This window comes from Fusarium fujikuroi, chromosome FFUJ_chr11 (assembly GCF_900079805.1).
Source record: "Fusarium fujikuroi IMI 58289 draft genome, chromosome FFUJ_chr11".
NCBI lineage: Eukaryota > Fungi > Ascomycota > Sordariomycetes > Hypocreales > Nectriaceae > Fusarium > Fusarium fujikuroi.
This window is the reverse complement of record NC_036632.1, coordinates 1,120,133-1,137,479: the sequence shown is the minus strand read 5'-3', so window position 1 is coordinate 1,137,479 and position 17,347 is coordinate 1,120,133. Positions and strand designations below refer to the sequence as shown.

Sequence of the window (17,347 nt, the reverse complement as noted above, 5' to 3'; positions counted from 1 at the left end):
CCTCTTTTCGGTGCGGACCAGCCGCTGTCAGTCACGCTGTATGAGAAGCAGTGTCCTCAGGTGAAAATTCGGAATGTCATCCCATCAAGCCGATCAACAGCGCGCAGTGAAAAACCGTTACCGCTGCTCGTCAAAGGCGCTGCCGCCTTGATCTGTCAAACGATTTCGGAGGCTAACCTTGTTGAGCCCGGCAAGGTGGTCTTCGACTTCCGTCGATTTATTCGTTCATTGGTAAACATGCGGACCCATTCGGCACCTGTGACTGGAGAAGAGAAAAGCTTACCCCAGATCATTGCGGAGGGTTACAATCCCGCTTTTTCCGCGTGTGTCTTTTCTTATTTGGGGATCAAAGTGCCATGGGGTCGGAGGAGTCGGGCCGTAAACGAGACTATTATTCGTGGAGAATTGGTCGTTTGGAATGCGGGGGAGTAAGCTTGTCTTGACCATGCTAGCCATGAAAGCTCATGAAATAAGCACTGCTTTGACCAACTTTATCGTGAGATCGAATATCACGAAGATCAAATCGATAAAGTTGTGGAGAAAGAGTTATCATCATCTGGGGCATGGGCCTTTGAGAATATTCGCAAATCTCGAAGGTAAACTCTAATGGCAATAAAGGACATCGCAGATTCCCCTAATCTCATCCTATTCATGGCAGTCCCACGGTCTGGAACTTTTGTCCACTTTCAACAGCAAGGATCTCGACCAATCACCCAACGGGATCCCGGGCCGGCCAACATAAAGAGTTCCTCCTTACCTTAAACAGAATAAGCACGAGGGGACAGTAATTTTGGCCTCCACGTCTAACCCGCATCCCTCTGCACGGGGAATCGTAAGAGCCACCTCGGCTGCCCGCAAAGTGAGCCGACCAAATTCCAGGGAAGACAGAGCACGTTAGATGCATGGCGGACCACGGAGCCGACAGAAGCACGATCACTACTCATCGAACGAGCGAGTGTTAAGCGCCGCTGGCACACCTGGATCGGGGCCCAGCGCACATGACTGCATTATCGGATAACGAATCAGACTCTTGTTGCGTCAATACCGAATTCTCGCTTCCCCATCCCACGTGAATTTCGCGTTCAGGGATAGGGCTTGACCGTCCTGGTCAGATCAGTCTAGGCCGTAAGAGTGTAGCACTCGATTCAGCTCTCGGAAGGTTGACCGTCGATCCGTGGCCCTGGACAGACAGACTTACCAGCCCTTTCAGATCTTTGTGGGTTGTATCGGATCTGCAGACCGTGTTCCATTGTGTAGCAATTGGTAGGCACACGGACGGACTCAATTTGCGATGCAGACGAACACCACCATCCCTAGCATCTCAGAATTTAATATATATTTCCTTGATCCATCTTGGACCCCAGAGTCTTGTTTCCTGCTCAGACCCATCTCAATCATCAATCAACAAAACACCCAGAAAGATAATTCACAGCGTCGGCGCTGAAACATCAACATGGGATCCGAATCCATCCACAGCGATAGGCACGATGAGAAGAACGTGCGTGTCTTTCCGCTCGGCAACACAATTGAGCAATTACTGACTTTACTTTGGTAGCCGAAGCATGAGGTCGCCATTGTCAAGACGGCCATTGGTGATGAGGCTTTCCAACAGGCCATGATCAAAGAGCCCCCGCCAAAGATGGCAGCTCCCATCCTCATCTTCGCCAGTATGGTAGCCTTCTGCTGCTCTACAGCCAACGGTTACGATGGTTCGCTTTTCGGAACCCTCCTCGCCAACAGTGACTTCATGAAGTTCTTTGGCGTGGATAACAAGGGTATCGGTGCTGGTAAGTCCTCCGTGAGGCTGAATAAACTGATCGCCAAGCTGACATGTCCTTCTTTCCATAGGTATCGTCACTTCCATGTATCAGATCGGTTCTGTCGTTGCTATTCCTGCTGTCGGTCCTGCTATCGATACCTGGGGCCGTCGCGTCGGTATGACTATCGGCTCTTTCATCATCATCATCGGTATCGTCATCCAGATCGCCTGCATCAAGACTGCCAGTGTCGATCAGTTTATGGCTGGTCGTTTCTTCCTCGGTTTCGGTGTCTCCATTGCCGCTGCCGCCGGTCCTACCTACGTCGTCGAGGTCTCTCATCCTGCACATCGCGGTATCATCACTGGTCTTTACAATGTCATGTGGCCCGTTGGTGCTCTTGTCGCTAGCGGTGCCGCTCTCGGAGGTTTGGAATACGAGGGAAGCAATACCTCTTGGATGATTTCCGTTTCTCTTCAGCTCATGTTCCCTTGCATCATCTTTTGCTTCGCAATGCTGCTACCCGAGTCGCCTCGATGGCTATACACCCGTGGGCAGAAAGAACTTGCGACAGCGAACCTCGTCAAACTTCACGGCCACGGCAACCCCGATAGCGAGTGGGTCAAGCTTCAACTCCACGAGTATGAGGAGCATCTTGAGATGGACGGCAGTGATAAGCGATGGTGGGACTACCGTGCTTTGTTCCGAAACAAGGCTTCTATGTACCGACTGACTTGCAACTGTCTCGTTTCTCTCTTCGGTCAATGGGCTGGAAATAGCATTGTCTCCTACTACCTCAGCGCCTTCCTCGACACTGCCGGTATCAAGGGTGACAAGACCAAAACTAGGGTTGCCTTGGGTATGAATGCTGTCCAGATCGTTTTCGCTGCTATCGGTGCTGGCTTTACCGATACTGTTGGACGTCGACCTATGCTTCTCGTTGTCAACCTCGTCTGTGCTCTTTGCTGGGTCGGTGTTACCGTTCCCGCTTCGATTGCCAACATTACCGACCTTGATGACAAGTCCCAAACTGAAGCCGTCACTGGCCCGGTCAGCAAGGCTATCTTGGCTTGGGTTTACCTTTTCCAGATCTTCTACTCCATTGGTTGGACTCCTCTCCAGGCCCTCTATCCCGTCGAGGTACTCAGTTACGAGATCCGGGCCAAGGGTATGGCTTTCAGCTCTCTCTTCACCAACGCTGCCATGCTTGTCATGCAGTTCGGTATCCCTGTCGCTCTCAAGAACATTGCCTGGAAGACTTACATTGTCTTCTGCGTCTGGTGTGTCTGCCAGTCCATCATTCTTTACTTCCTCGTGCCCGAGACCAAGAACCGAACTCTCGAGGAACTCGACCATATCTTCTCGTCCGACAACCCAGTTAAGACCTCTACCCAGAAGAAGCTGTTTGAGGCCGACGCCAATGCCAACATTGTCCATATCGAGCCTGCCGTTGCTGATCCCAGCAAGGCTTAAGTGTTGACAGATCCTCTGTCGCAAGTAAGGCTGGCTGTCATAGTTCGCAGACCATTGCATTCCTTTTGCAGAAATTGAAGTTCAGATTGGGTGAAGTAGGATATGAATAGCTGTCGACGAGATACATGCTCCGGTTAATTAGTCTCAATAAATTCGATGGTGGTAATACTGATATTTTCCTTTCGAATGTGACGGTAACCAATTGATCGTAAATCTATATCAGCATTAGCTTGTGAAAACAGGAGATTGCTAGCTCCCTGTTCTGATCTGACAAACCTTAGTATTACCTGCTAAGACTTGAAACACCGAGTACCTGTTGGCACACAATGCGTCATCTAAGCATGCTCTAATCCGAAGGTCGACTGCCGTATCAGGCATAGAGCAGTCAGCACACAATGACGAGCGTTGTGCTGGTTTCACAGGTGTCCTCGGTCTTGATTTGGAATTGTATCGAAGTTATGCCAGGCTTTTTCAAGTGTCAACTGGAACTAGCACCGCATGGCTGTTTTCAGCTAATACTAGAACCTAACGCCGTAACGAAAGAAATTGACCGAAGATATGTTGCGAGACTTGTTGTAAGAAGCGAAGAGTTGATTGATCTATCCGTTTTCATTCAGATCGAAATGCGAACAGGTTAGTTAAACCTCTCCTATCACTAATTCTTCAGGAAGTCCCTGAATCCAGAAATGAAGAGATCTTTCCAGGAATACGAAAGAAGCTGCGTGTAAGTGAGATTCGAAAGTCGAGCAAATGTGATATGGAAAACTTACCATGGTCATCTGTATGGATGACCAAGCATCAGGATCGTATCTAAATGTCGTCGGCCCACCGGCTAATTTACAACTGAAGTCCCTGAAGGGCCCGGAATCGAAGTCTAGGCCCTTAATCGTTTTTAACCAGCAGCCTCGCTTAGAAGTTGACTGAACCAACATACATATATATCTACAGGGGTGGTCAGATGACCTTACACGAGAGACACGACCAACAACAATAAAGAAGAAAATCGGGTCACTGCTCCCTGTCGAACTAGCAATGCATGTTGAAGTTATTGGCAGGAGGTCAATGAACTCTGTTGATCTTACGAGACTTTTGCGCAAGGTTAAATGAGTTATGTGGCGATATGCCAATGAGTCCCTTTCAGCCATGGGAAAGGAAGGTGATAGACGCACAAGTTACTGAACTGAGATTCAAGACCGAATTAGCCATTACAAACAATATGCTGATCACAGTAGATAAAGCGATTGCTTCTATCTATGAAGAGGAAAGAAAACCGTGCGGGCTCTTGTTTTTTAATGTTCAGGTCTTAAGAGAGACTCACCATATACTCAGAACCTTGACCATCTGAGCAATGTCTCAGCAACTGGAAGGGTGAAGAGACTGCCTGAATTTAACCGTCGAACTGCCAATACCGTCGGTTTGTGCCTCTCTGTGTCCATTTTTAGTTAGCTAGACAGTAGAATTGACGGGGACGCCGCGACCGATACAGCTGTTGGTTTTGAGTTGGCCAAGACATATTGACACCCGATGGCATGACTGAAATCTCAATATAGTTAACAGGGCGCCAACACCTTGGCAATACGCCGCACACCGTTTGGGTCTAGAACAACGATTTCGTAGAAGCCTATGCTGATGTTCCATAACTTTCGACCAACATCACTGAAGCTATTGAGAAACCCACATATCTCGTGTTAAACCTGGCATGATGGAGGCTAATGGCTGTGAGGTGTGTGGGCTGCTGTCTGGCACAGTCGGTCGTGATGTTCACGAGACAGCCATGAGGGATTAAAGAATTATATCACGGTAGTTCGCATACGTTAGCGAAAGCACGTGGTCGCCACAAGTATGACTTCTCTATATAAGGGATCAAAACACTCTGTATGATTATTTTGCATCTCCAGATTCTTCACCATCTTCTCTTTCAATCCATCAACTACAGTCAGCTTTCCACAACTTGACGCCTACTCCCTCTCTACATGTAAGTGGTCTCAGTTCATTCTTTCAATCAAGCGGTTCAAGACTCACGAAAATCTACAGTCACCATGAAGTTCACCCTTCCAACCGCGGCCTTCGCCCTCACCTTGATCGGTGCTGCTGATGCCGCTCGCATCGAGACCTATGTCACCACGGGACCACAGATTATCCCTTATTATACCTCTGCTTACAAAGGTGATGACGGAAAGAGCTACTCGCTTGGTGGCTTCAGAGACGGATGCCGAAAGACCAACTACGATTGGATCAAGGAGATCTGTATTGACGATGCCAGGCTGAGGGCGCACATTGTGTATTCAGGTGGCACGAAGAAGTGTTTCAGGCGAACCAGTGACACCTCGAAGGCCTGTGGCGGTACTGAAGGATGCTGGCAGGGCGTGTGCCAGAGGTGCTGGACGTATGTCTACACTGAAGCAAAATGCACCTGGTGAGATTGAAGGGGCATTCGCAGTCAATCCTTACCACTAGCTTTCCTGTTCGCATTGGAGGATTCTTTATATGTATTATTCTTCATCCTGTCATTACAGTAGTATTTATCGTTAAATTCGATTTCTTTGTGCAATCACTGTCACTGGTCTACTGGTCCAGTAGCTTGTCTGGAGTTAAAGTGTTAATTCTCGAGTTCGGTTGAATCATCACTGAGTCTGTCTTCTCATCAAAAATGTTGCCATGTTAGTGAAGTCTCCGGTGCTATTCCAGTTGACTCAGCTATAGAGTTTTGCTTTCCTATCTTTCGATAGAGCCAGGTCAAGAGCTTCTTGGAGAGCGATGGAGCATCAGGGTGACTTGAAACCTTGGAGATTTCGAATTCTGCAGTTATAATCTCCATCGGGACTACTGCAGTAGCAATCGTGACATAGTAGTGTCAAGCCAGCTTTTGACTAGACGAGCTAACTATCGTGCTCTATCATATCTAGGACAACATTTGCAGGTAAGACACTGTATACAAAATAGAGAAAGATGTTTTGGCTATAGTCTTGAGTATTCTGCTTTCAAGGCCGTCCGAAGGGTCATCATCTCGGGTTTCTTATCAGCAAAGTGCTGCAACAATCAGTCAGGCATTCTGGTGTAATGTTTAAATTGTGAGTCAGATGTGCTATTTGCAGTCAAGACTTGTGGCTTAGAGCTTATATCAACAGATAAATCATATTATCTATTCGGGGTCTTATATAACAATGACCTTTTGAATTTCTGACAAGCAGTGAACAAAAGAATAATAAATATGCCACTATTGTTCAGATCACTTATTCTTAGGTATAGCCACCCTCGGAACAGTTCACAATATCACTCCAAAAGAAGCCATAAAGATTCAGCCGAGAGGGTTAAGAAGGAGGATGCGTATATAAATAGTAGTGGAAGTGTAACGTCTTAGATCCATATTCCACATAACAATTTCAAGAACGATAGAAAGGGGCCCTGACAGTAGTTTTCCTATCGAATAGAAGAGTATATACGAATTGCTTGAACTAACTACTTGAAAGTATTTATTGAATAAGCTACTGTTTCCGTTGGCCCGAATATGTACACGGAATGGAATGATATCTAGATTTGATGTACATGTTGGCTCAAGGTCCCGCGTGTCTTATGATTTACATGTAAGAAGCATCGTAGAAGCCCTTGGAAGCATAGTTTCCAGAAAGGACAGTAGAGATAGAGACTGCGTTGGAGAGTTTGGTGGCAAAAGAGGCGCGCTGGCCCTGAGAACCAGTACCAGTATTACCATACTCTCCAAACAGTACGTGGGCAGTATTCTCCTCGCCAGTGTTCCAGATAGACCAACCCTTGGAGTTGATGACAGAGCTCATGCTGGTCTTTTGGAAGACAACACGGGCATACTGACGCCAAGGTCGGCCAAGGTAGTATGCACCGTTGGCGACGGCGTTGCCGGCAGCTGCGGCAATGTTGCAGTTGTTGAAGACGTAGTAAGACATGTTGGAGTCAGAGTCACGGCCATTGGCTGTTTGTAGTTAGTGATTGTGCTTGACACTTAAATGAAGATTAGCATACCAGTGATGTAGCCAACTGAGGCGGCGACGACTCGAAGGTCAATCTTCTCGAACCAGGCGGAAGCAGTCTGGCCGAAAATGAAGTCGGTAGCGCCCTGAATAAGGCATTTGGAGTACAGCTGGTAGCCCTGCTGGGCAAGAAGGGTATCTTGGAATCCGGTGAGAGCGACACCGCTATGGCTAATTAGTAATGATCATGGTCGAGTTGCCAGTTGACTTACTAGTATCCGCTGTCGGCATAGGCGCTCAAAGCAACAGCTTGGCTACCCTGTCCATAAGTGTTGGCAACATTGACGTTGTAGAGCTTGAAATTGGCAGCCTTGACACGGAGGGTAGCAGTGCCGTCGTTGTTCAGACCATCCGCCTGGCTCTTCTTCGCTGTGATGGTGACCTTGTTGCCGCTATATCCGCTAGTGTCGGTAGTGTAGCCGTAGATAGACAGTTGAGCGCTGCGGCTAGGAACAAGGACCTGCTCATTGTAGGTACCCTGGTCAATGAAGATGCATTGCTTTCCAGACGCCGTCGTTGAGAGAGAGTCGACTGCAGCTTGAACAGTACCGAATTGGCCGCTTCCAGGTGACTTCTTGACAGTTATACATCCGGAGGGCGCAGTTGTTCGACTAGCAGCGAATGCCGCGGTGACGAAACTCAATGTTGTAAGGAACTTCATGGTGATGTATGTAGATCAGGATAACCGAAACAAGCCAATGATGAGAAACAGAACCACCGGGAAAATGTCAGTGTCAAGAGTCTGAGTATTTATGTAGCATTTTTAAACTTCATCTCTTAGTAAATCATCATATAACTCCAACTCTATACTCCAGACACAGCTCAAGGGAGTTTCTTGTGATTGGTGGAGAATAGTTTGTTCATTAAAAATACGAGGCCCCTGCTCCAGGATCATCCGGTTTGTCCGGAGCGTAAGTTTCCGCTGTGGGTTTCAGCCGTTTCAAGTCGATTGCCATGCCCCCAAAGTGACTAACTCGAATGAGTGTAGCAGCCCATTCCGATCGGATTGTGGCAATATCTAGATGCAGTTTGAGCTGCTTCGTTTGGTGGATTAATCGTTTGCCATGTTTTCATCCCGCAGATGAGAAAATCCGGGATACACGCGTTTCATGCAGCTGCAGAGCCCTTCATTTCCTCCACTAGCTAGCTCTTGCAAATGAAGGCCGACATCCATGCTCAAAGTCAAAATCAAGTACCGTTTAATGTTGCATTGAACACAATTAATGACCAAGGATAACGATACGAAACTCAAATAAACACGTAATACAAAGCATGCACTCCCGCGGGCCGAAGTGAAATGTTGACAGAGAAGTAAGTGAATTGATCTCTGGACACAGAGTCTAAAGAAGACTATGGATACATGTAATCGCCCCCAACAGCCCAGGACCGCCATCCAGAGAATCTCCATCCAGTCGTCGATATTACATACGTGTCTATCGTGCACTATTTTAGGCCGAGTATGCGGCAACACCCATAAAACCATAAGATCGTCAAAAGATAAGAATGTTAAGCATCCACTGTACAGAAACAGACATCCCACTGAGAAAGTAAGAAGGTAAGGTGCGGGTGCCCGAGAGCAACGGAGTGGAAGTAGAAGAACGAAGCGAAGATCATGCGGCTACATAGTCACTAATCGTTTCTGTGAGAATGTCAGTGGGGGTTGATGCGGATAGGACGGGAGTACTAACAGAGGAGAGCAATAGCACCCATGGCAAGGAGAGCCAGGACGGGGCGGACACGCTCACCACCGGAAACGATGACAGCATCATCACCAGAAGGCTTGCCACCCTTCTTGCAAACGGTGGGCTCAACATAGGGAGTGACGTCCCAAGGGTTGAAGCCGAGGCAGGTGGTGTAGGCAGTCTTGCAGGTCTCAATGATGGCACCAGAAGCGTCGCAGCAGGCCTTGTAGACAGTGGTGCACTCAACAGCGCACTCCTCATCGGAGCCAGACTTGCTGGAGCTGTCGGACTTGGAGCCAGAGGCCTTTGAGGAGTCATCGGACTTGCTGGAGCTGGAGCTGGAACCGCCGTTGTTGTTTCCCTTGGAACCAGAGTCCTCGCCGTGCTTGCAAACTGTGGGCTTGACGAAAGGGGTAACATCCCAAGGGTTGTAGCCGAGGCAGACGGTGTACTTCTCCTTGCAGATAGCAATATCGGCACCAGGGACGGCACAGCACTCATCATAGACAGTAGTGCACTGAAAGCAGCACTCATCAACAGTAACCTCAACCTCCTTGTGGCCGTAGTCGGTCTTGCCAGAGTCTCCGTGCTTGCAGACAGTAGGCTTCTCCCAAGGGACAACAATGAAGGGGTTGTATCCAAGGCAGATGGTGTACTCCTTCTTGCAGACCTCAATATCAGAGCCGGGGATCTTGCAGCACTCGTCGTAGATAGTAGTGCACTCGATGCAGCATTGCTCAACATCGACCTCGACATCGGAGTGCTCGTAGGACTTGTCGTACTTAGAGTTGTAATAAGACTCGCCGTGCTTGGACTCGTACTCCTTGTAGTAAGACTCCTCGTGCTTGCAGACAGAAGGAACCTCCCAAGGGAGGATGATGAAGGGGTTGTATCCGAGGCAGACAGTGTACTTCTCCTTGCAGATAGCGATATCAGCACCGGGAACAGCGCAGCACTCATCGTAGATGGTGGTGCACTCAAGGCAGCAGTATTCGGGAGTGTAGTAACCAGCGTGGTAGCCAGAGTGGGAAGAGGTGGAGTGGGAAGAAGAGGTGGAGTGGGAAGAAGAGGTGGAGTGGGAAGAAGAAGAGTAGTAGTAGCCGTACTTCTCCTCGAAGTAAGAGCTGGTGTACTTGGACTCATACTCAATGTAGTAGCTCTTGTCGTGCTTGCAGCTAGTGGGCTTGACGAAGATAGACTCGTAGGGGTTGTAGCCGAGACAGATGGTGTACTGGTTCTTACAGACCTGGATGTCGGAGCCCTCAATGCTGCAGCAGTCCTCATACACGGTGGTACACTCGATGCTGCAGATCTCAGGGGTGAAGCAGGTTCCAGTGCCGCACTCACACTTGCCAGGGACGGGAGACTTGGTAGGTCTGGCCATGGTGGTCATGGTGGTGGTGAAAGTGACGGGCAGCTGGGAGGTGACCGAGGTGGGGACGTTCATGCCACCAGAGGTGGAGAAGTCGGTGGTAGAAGGTCCAGGAGTAGTCGTCTGGGCGAGGCCAGTCGAGCTCAAGGCCACGGTCAAAAGACCAGACAAGCCGAGGGAGTATCTCATCTTGGGCGATGTATATCAGAAGAAAAGAGAGTGATTAAGTTGGATGTAAAACAGAAAACAAAAAGAGTGAATGTGAAAACTGGGTTAGTAAAGAGTGGCAGACGCAACCGGCTGTGAAAGAGTGATGCTGGCTGAGCTGAAGAAGTTGATTTGGAGAGATGTCTACAGCCTTCTTATACCCAGATTCTCACGAGAGAGCTTCCTCGGAAATGTTCATGTTAGCTTCGTTTAGAGCCACGATGGACTTGTCCGGAATCCGGGGTAGGGCCGCTGGAATTGGGGAAATTCGATATTTCCCCAGATTAGAGTGCCAGCCTGTCAAAGGCATCAAAGTTCAAGGTTCAAGGGGTCAAAGATTTACCTCACGCGAGATATGTCCCTTGAGAATGTTTCAGATGCATATTTGATAGGTTTCATCAGATGATCTCGTATTTGAACGAAGAATGCTGCAGTGCCAAGAAGCTATTGAAGGGAGGTCATATTATTGCCGGCTTGGCGAGTAGAAGTATTGGTGTTTGTCTGAACCACATATTCCATACACAATATCATGCCCAGATTTTCTCCTTCAATTCTTCCTTGGCCCAAAAATCTCCGAAAAGGTTCCGTCGTTACAACTGATTTACAGTCGGGGACAAGTGTCGGCTCATGAGCTGAAGGGATAGTAAACACAATGTCTCGGACCCTCGGCTTAGTCACAGCCTTCCCTCCACAATTGCCCAATCACGGCTTTTAAACCATCAAAACATCATTTCTGGGGTGGAATCTGACTTGCCGACGGCCGATGCCCAGACTGCTTGGCTCGCAAACTGAAGCAATCCAACGTATAAGCTTTCTTTAAGCTTGAACCAAGATTCCTAGCCCCCTTTCATATAAGCGAGGACCACGATAGGGCGTAGTGAGACCCAGCCATCTTATTCCAATATCAGTTGACTTTGAGATTGTTGTTTCTTTGTGAGAACGGGGTCGTCAAAGCGTGTCTAATTTTTGAGAGAAATCGACTGAACCAGAAGCTCAAGACATTGAAGAACTGAAAGACAACGCGCTCAAATTGATCAAAGATACCATATTAATCATAATATTAGGTTTCTAGACTGTCGACCGCCAGCCGACGTCCGGAACTCGCGGGGAAATTTGTGGCACTAGATTCATATCAAAAGGTCTCAGGTGATCCTTGAGAATGTCTCACTACTGCCTGAGTCTCGTAAATAAACAACTATGCATTTTTTTAACCTTGTATACCTTATCCGTCTAGCTTTGCATGCCAGCCTTAACGCAGAAATAACACGTCGCGCCACTAGCTAGACGAGACCAACAGATGCCCCGGACCGGGTCGGAGAAATGAGCATGAGTCGGAACGTCGCGATCGGGACCATCGGGTGACCAATTAATAGGGGGAGCGGAATGAAGCCTATTGTTTCGGCTTAGGTTTTGGCATGATTAGGGTAGTATTGAGTCTGGTGTCATGAGTGTTGAGGCCAGTTGTAGATCCATATCCCATTCTGATAGTCGCTTGCCGAACATGAGGTTGTAGAGGACATAGCGAACAAGATGGTTCAACCCAAGCCTTTCAAGTCCGCCGGCGTCTTCAACCATCTTCATGGCACCTAGTACATGTTTTGCAGCGACAAGATGATCTCCACAAGTAATCTACATGGTCAGCATGCCATGTTAACGATCTCTGCCCTATCGATAAACATACCTCATCGAGGGCGAGGACTGTGGTCATTGCAACTGCATTCCGACGCGATGGAAGACTCCGTGATGAAAGCCCCTTCCGAAGGCTTTGTAAATAGTACTGCTTGTACTGAATGGCCAACAATGCATACTCATCGCGGAGCTCAACTTCAGCCAAGTATCGACATGCTGCAAGCAGACAACCTCGTAGAAGAACCGGATCAGTAGAAACGAAGAAGATCCAGTTACTTCTGATCTCAGCTGCTTGTTCTGCAATGTCCATGATTATAGGGCAATGTGCAATTTGGGAGGGCAAGACAGTTTGAAGATCTACGTGGGGATGGTTAGAAGAAGCTACCCTACGCCAATCATGCCAAACTCACATTGACTAAAGATAGAGTGCTCAAATGCCGAGAGCGATTTAATGAAATAAATTATGTTACTTGGTTGAAAATCGCCCGGTAACGTGAAAGGCACAGATGTTAATTCTTGTAGTTTGCTGGTTAATGGCTCGGTAAGTTTTGGCGGCAGAATGTTTCGTTCATCATCGGTTTTTGCACTCTGTTGTCTCTTTTGGTCATGATACTCGGCCATTTTCTGTTTCCGTGTCTGTGCATGGGCGACGCGAGCTGCGTGAGAGTGAGCCTTTCGCGTCATCTTGGCTGACGCGCGCTGCCCAGGATTGGTCACAGTAATGAACTGCATACTAAAAGAGATTGAAGCGTGCATTAAAAAAATCGATATCAATTATCGACTGTCTGTCACGATCAGAGATGCTTTTGAGCAATGTGTTTACGACGATGCTTAATAATTCACAATTTCATGCCAAGAAGTGCTCCTACTCTATTGAGCCTAGTCTAAGGAGGCTAACTACATATGGTAAGAGACCTCATCACCAGCCTCCTCGTACACGGCGTTAAGAGCAGCAGCAACTTCTTCAGGCAGCGGCCCCTCCTCAACCGTATCAACATTGCTCTCGAGCTGTTGGGGGCTAGATGCACCGATGATCAGTCCATCCCCATATTTCTTGTCGAGAATACTGTGATGCGCCGTCCATCTGAGGGCTGCAGCATGCCCTTCAATGTTATGCTTGGCGAACACTTCAATGGCCTTGTCGACAGCTCCAAGAACGGATGGCTTGATGTAGAGCGAATTAGTGATACTTCCTGATTTATGCTACCGTATATCAGTCATGTTTTTGGAAGAAAATTTATCCAGGATTTCTACTCACTGCCGGGTCAAATCGTCCATTTGGAACAGGATTTTTATGACTTCCAGAAAAGAGGCCGCCAGCAGCAGGACTATAGGCATAAAATGCCATGGCATTCTTTCGAAGAACGGGGAATAGATCTTTCTCGCCGGCGCGAACAAGTGCGTTATAGTGACCCTGATAAACAGCAGGCTTGACAAAACCTCTCTTTTCACAAATATCGATCACCTCTTGAACTTCATCGGCTCGGAAGTTGGAGATGCCCCAAGTCTTGATCTTGCCATCTTTATGGGCCGTGTTGAGAGCTTCAAGAGCTGGCTCAATTGGGTTATTGCGATCAGGTATGTGAAGATAATAGACATTGATCTGGTTGATCTTCAGGAGCTTGAGTGAATTGTCGATATCATGAGTGATGTTCTCCTTGGTATGGCCCTTCATGAAATCTGCTTTGGTGTCAATACTGAATCGCTCGCCTGCGTTGACGGCACCGAGGCGAGGCTCAGAGCTATAAGGGGACTGGGGTGAATAGACTGCAGCAGTGTCGATCTGAGTGTAGCCTCGTCTGGCGAAGGCATTGATGAAGGCGTTGACTTCATCTGGAGTATCATAACGAGCCCAAGGGTCAGCTTCCTTGTCTCCAACCTACAAGAGTGTCTGATTAGTTTTAATTCAAGCAAAAACATCCAACTACTCACGTTTGCTGCTCCGAGAATCAGCTTGAGAGGTGATTTTCCAGCGGAAGTCATGATATCTTGCTGTGGCAGTGAAATTGAGTATAAGTGATAAGATGTGAATGATCAAATGAGGAATTGGAGACTATTAAAGTAACATGCTGGATTTATATACTGCTTGAAAGCGAATATGTCGTTACCAGACTTCAATTTTGTAAATCTGCCAAGAAGTGCTCTTGCCAATTACGGAAAGAGCCAGAACGATGTTCTGGAGCTTTGATTCGCCCGAGTTGACTTTGCCAAGACATGCAGTTTCCTATTGGGGAATATGCTGAAGCCTCATGTCTAGCACTCGGCTTCGATATGACGGAGGAAGCCCAAGAAGAGGCATTTGTAATGCGGACTTTGAGCGGATTGCATTACAAATCACACTGTAGGCGCAGAAACACTAGACTTGAGGTCGTAAATACCATTTGTTGTGTCAGTATCCAATTTAGAACTCGGGTCTGAGATGACACTAAGCTACATAGTTGGCCTCCATCCAGCCGCCATCAACGTATATCTCCTGCTTTGTCATGAACCTACTCTCATCTCCCAGTAAGAAAGCGATGGAGGCAGCAATCTCCTCCGGCTTGGAGTAGCGCTTGATGATTGACGTCAAGTGATCGCCCTCCGTCATCGTCCATGTACCTGCACCGTTGGGCAAGTGTAGAGGCTGACGGATCATATCGGTATCAATACATCCTCTGCCATATATGTAAGTTAGTGGTTGGCGTCTCATGGGAGATCACTCACGGGCATAGAAGGTTGACTCTGATGGGGTTCTTGGGGTACTTGGCACCACCTTCATATGCAGCTGATTGACTCAAGCCGCGGATGGCGTTCTTTGACGCTGCGTATGCTCCCATATTTCCAGAAGCATACTTGACCTGTTGACTGCCACAGTTGACGATGCTGCCTCCGGGTTTCATGTTCTTCATCTCGTACTTGATACTGTTGAAGGTGCCGATGACATTCACATCGAGAACTTCCTTCAACTCCTCGAGTTCAAGGTCTTCAATGGGGTGAATGCTTTTGTTCATCTTGGCTATCAAACGGCTTAGCATGTGTCTTTCACCAGATATCAAAAGCTAATCATCCTACCTGCAACATTTGCAGCACCGTCCAGCTCTCCCCACTTGGCAACAGTCCCTTCAATCCATGCTTTTACATCATCAGGGTTCCTGACATCTGTGGGGAAATAGATGACCCGATCCTTGGCATCAGGGATATCCTGCTCGATACCGGCAATGGCTTTCTTCAGATTCTCCTCCGAAGTAGCAGCCATAGAAACCTTGGCTCCCCGAACCAAAAGGTAGCGCGAGAGGGCCAGGCCTGTCCCGCGACTTGCGCCAGAGACAACAATGACCTTGTCTTGGAAAGGGTACGGGTTTGCCATTCTTAGCGTTGTAAAAAGAAAAGCCAATATTAGAAATGCAACATGTAAGGGAATGGAGTATCGGCTGCCATTGTTTACTGGGTAGACTATATAGGGGACACCGTATGCCTCTCAAGCAAGCCAAGCGCCAAGCTTTTGAGTGGTCCTGGAGGGCGACTGAGTGATAATTAAACGACGACCAGGAACAGAAGAAGCTGCCAATATCTTGGAATGGAGCACTTAAAATGGAGCTTCTTGAGTCGTAGGAGATGGTCAACAGGGAAGATACTGAGTCGTTGCGTTATCCCTTTCCCCGAGGGAATATAGCGCCCAATAGGATAGAAGCGATCATCACATAGGGTTGCATCGTCTAATGATCCCACAACAAAACCGTTTCAAAAAGGGGGCTGCCTTGGTACTGGCTGACTGGGTCTTGATCCCTACAGCAGAACCGGCTGAGTTACATTGTGTAGGCGAGAAACCTGAACATTACAAGGAACGACTCGAAGGATTGAACAACTCATGCACCCTGACCAATCCCAGTTATGCATGACGTGGGTCTGCAAGAGGGGAAACAAAGCTCTTAACCTCTCGTTTCTTTTTCTTCTTGAGTTTGTTCAAAGGCGCCAAACGAAACCTGTACAAGAATTTTATTACCATTAGCGTCAAAGGGAGGGAACGGTCTGCCTAACCTCCAACGGTCCGGTCCGTGATTCTCGTTTCTAGTGCTGCTTCTGAGGGCTTTAGCAACGGAGCGAAAATAAGATTTGTGGGCTGGCGTGGATCTCCTGACAAGGATCAGATCCTTATTCCAGGACGTGGAGACTGATGTTTTCTCTTTTCACATGTATTTTTTTTTTTTTTTTGGAAAGATACAGGGGCTAAGAGAGGCCCTCCCCGGCGAATGAGAAAAGAGAAAGAAGGTCAGATCACTGAACAATGAAGGTGACAAAAGAAAGTAAAGTGACATATCGTCAAACACAGTGGGACTGCAGGAGCTGGAAATTTGATATCAACGTCGCTGGTGAGGAGTGGGCCCGATTGAAAAACTCCAACGGCGTTTGGTAATTGTTGCAATATGCTGCGATGTTGTGTCGGATGAATATTGCTGAGTATTGCGCCGCAGGCCTCTTTACAGATCAAGATGTTCTGTCCCAGCCCAGTGGCCTGGATAACCAAGGGATTTCAGCCCCGTTGTTCCTGAAGCAAGCCCCATATATAATAACGGATAAGGAGCACGCTACAGAAGTGATCTGCAGCCGTTGGATCATGTTTGCAAAAATCATGACCCAGTATTGTCTCAAGGCTGATCAGTGGCCTTGGCCCGTTGCATGGAACGTACCATGATGCTTAACGGCTCATTCTCCGAAGTCCTACCAATAAAGAGGTTCAGAATATTATTCGCATAGAGCTTCCTAGGTCATGTATTTGTTGCCAATGTGGATCTCGTATCAGACAAAGCAAAACCTCTGGGTCGGAAATCCCCAATGCCGAGCTGGTTCCCCTGAAGACGGCTGCAATTAGCCCACTTTCCTTTCTTTATCAAGCGAATCGCATCTTCAGCCATGGAGAACTTGGTGAAGAAATAGGAATAACAGGTTGGCTGGACGTTTCTCGGGGCAAAAGTGCCAAAGCTTGGGTGCAGAGGGTCTTTCGTGGCTCCTCACTGGTATTGAACCGTAGGTCGTAGTGGCAAGTGAGACGCCCGAGTTTTGAGGAGGCTCTAAGGCTCTAGTCCCTGACACAAAATCCTTCGCCAGGCCCCCAGTACTGACAGCTGTCTTGTTGCCTCGGGTGCGTAACGGGAAGATCATCCTTGATGAACAGCAGTGGAGCCATTGCAGACGAAAAAGAAAGCTCCTGACAACGTCCGCGGTGGAAACAGAATAAGAAATAAG

General features: G+C 48.0%; 8 protein-coding genes; 2 read left to right on the top strand and 6 right to left on the bottom strand.

The window, feature by feature from the left end:
- Positions 1–958: 958 nt before the first annotated feature.
- Positions 959–1,250, bottom strand: FFUJ_11635 (uncharacterized protein; the record flags this gene model as incomplete). XM_023570556.1 has 2 exons in its annotated part: positions 959–1,104; positions 1,199–1,250. 2 exons carry the CDS (start codon positions 1,248–1,250, stop codon positions 959–961), a joined length of 198 nt encoding a protein of 65 aa, XP_023437652.1.
- A 203-nt stretch (positions 1,251–1,453) lies between these two features.
- Positions 1,454–3,230, top strand: FFUJ_11634 (related to lactose permease; the record flags this gene model as incomplete). XM_023570555.1 has 3 exons in its annotated part: positions 1,454–1,498; positions 1,556–1,787; positions 1,849–3,230. 3 exons carry the CDS (start codon positions 1,454–1,456, stop codon positions 3,228–3,230), a joined length of 1,659 nt encoding a protein of 552 aa, XP_023437651.1.
- A 2,039-nt stretch (positions 3,231–5,269) lies between these two features.
- Positions 5,270–5,650, top strand: FFUJ_11633 (uncharacterized protein; the record flags this gene model as incomplete). The annotated part of the gene is made up of 1 exon (XM_023570554.1): positions 5,270–5,650. One exon carries the CDS (start codon positions 5,270–5,272, stop codon positions 5,648–5,650), a length of 381 nt encoding a protein of 126 aa, XP_023437650.1.
- Positions 5,651–6,808: 1,158 nt separating this feature from the next.
- Positions 6,809–7,895, bottom strand: FFUJ_11632 (probable pectinesterase precursor; the record flags this gene model as incomplete). XM_023570553.1 has 3 exons in its annotated part: positions 6,809–7,176; positions 7,227–7,399; positions 7,447–7,895. The coding sequence occupies 3 exons, from the start codon at positions 7,893–7,895 to the stop codon at positions 6,809–6,811; spliced, it is 990 nt and encodes a 329-aa protein (XP_023437649.1).
- A 1,022-nt stretch (positions 7,896–8,917) lies between these two features.
- FFUJ_11631 (uncharacterized protein) lies at positions 8,918–10,477 on the bottom strand (the record flags this gene model as incomplete). Its single annotated transcript, XM_023570551.1, has 1 exon — positions 8,918–10,477. One exon carries the CDS (start codon positions 10,475–10,477, stop codon positions 8,918–8,920), a length of 1,560 nt encoding a protein of 519 aa, XP_023438110.1.
- Positions 10,478–11,914: 1,437 nt separating this feature from the next.
- On the bottom strand, positions 11,915–12,808 carry FFUJ_11630 (uncharacterized protein; the record flags this gene model as incomplete). XM_023570550.1 has 3 exons in its annotated part: positions 11,915–12,124; positions 12,177–12,481; positions 12,535–12,808. The coding sequence occupies 3 exons, from the start codon at positions 12,806–12,808 to the stop codon at positions 11,915–11,917; spliced, it is 789 nt and encodes a 262-aa protein (XP_023437648.1).
- A 213-nt stretch (positions 12,809–13,021) lies between these two features.
- Positions 13,022–14,107, bottom strand: FFUJ_11629 (related to potassium channel beta subunit protein; the record flags this gene model as incomplete). XM_023570549.1 has 3 exons in its annotated part: positions 13,022–13,327; positions 13,383–14,003; positions 14,057–14,107. The coding sequence occupies 3 exons, from the start codon at positions 14,105–14,107 to the stop codon at positions 13,022–13,024; spliced, it is 978 nt and encodes a 325-aa protein (XP_023437647.1).
- A 442-nt stretch (positions 14,108–14,549) lies between these two features.
- Positions 14,550–15,470, bottom strand: FFUJ_11628 (related to D-arabinitol 2-dehydrogenase; the record flags this gene model as incomplete). XM_023570548.1 has 3 exons in its annotated part: positions 14,550–14,778; positions 14,828–15,119; positions 15,176–15,470. The coding sequence occupies 3 exons, from the start codon at positions 15,468–15,470 to the stop codon at positions 14,550–14,552; spliced, it is 816 nt and encodes a 271-aa protein (XP_023437646.1).
- Between the last annotated feature and the right edge of the window lie 1,877 nt (positions 15,471–17,347).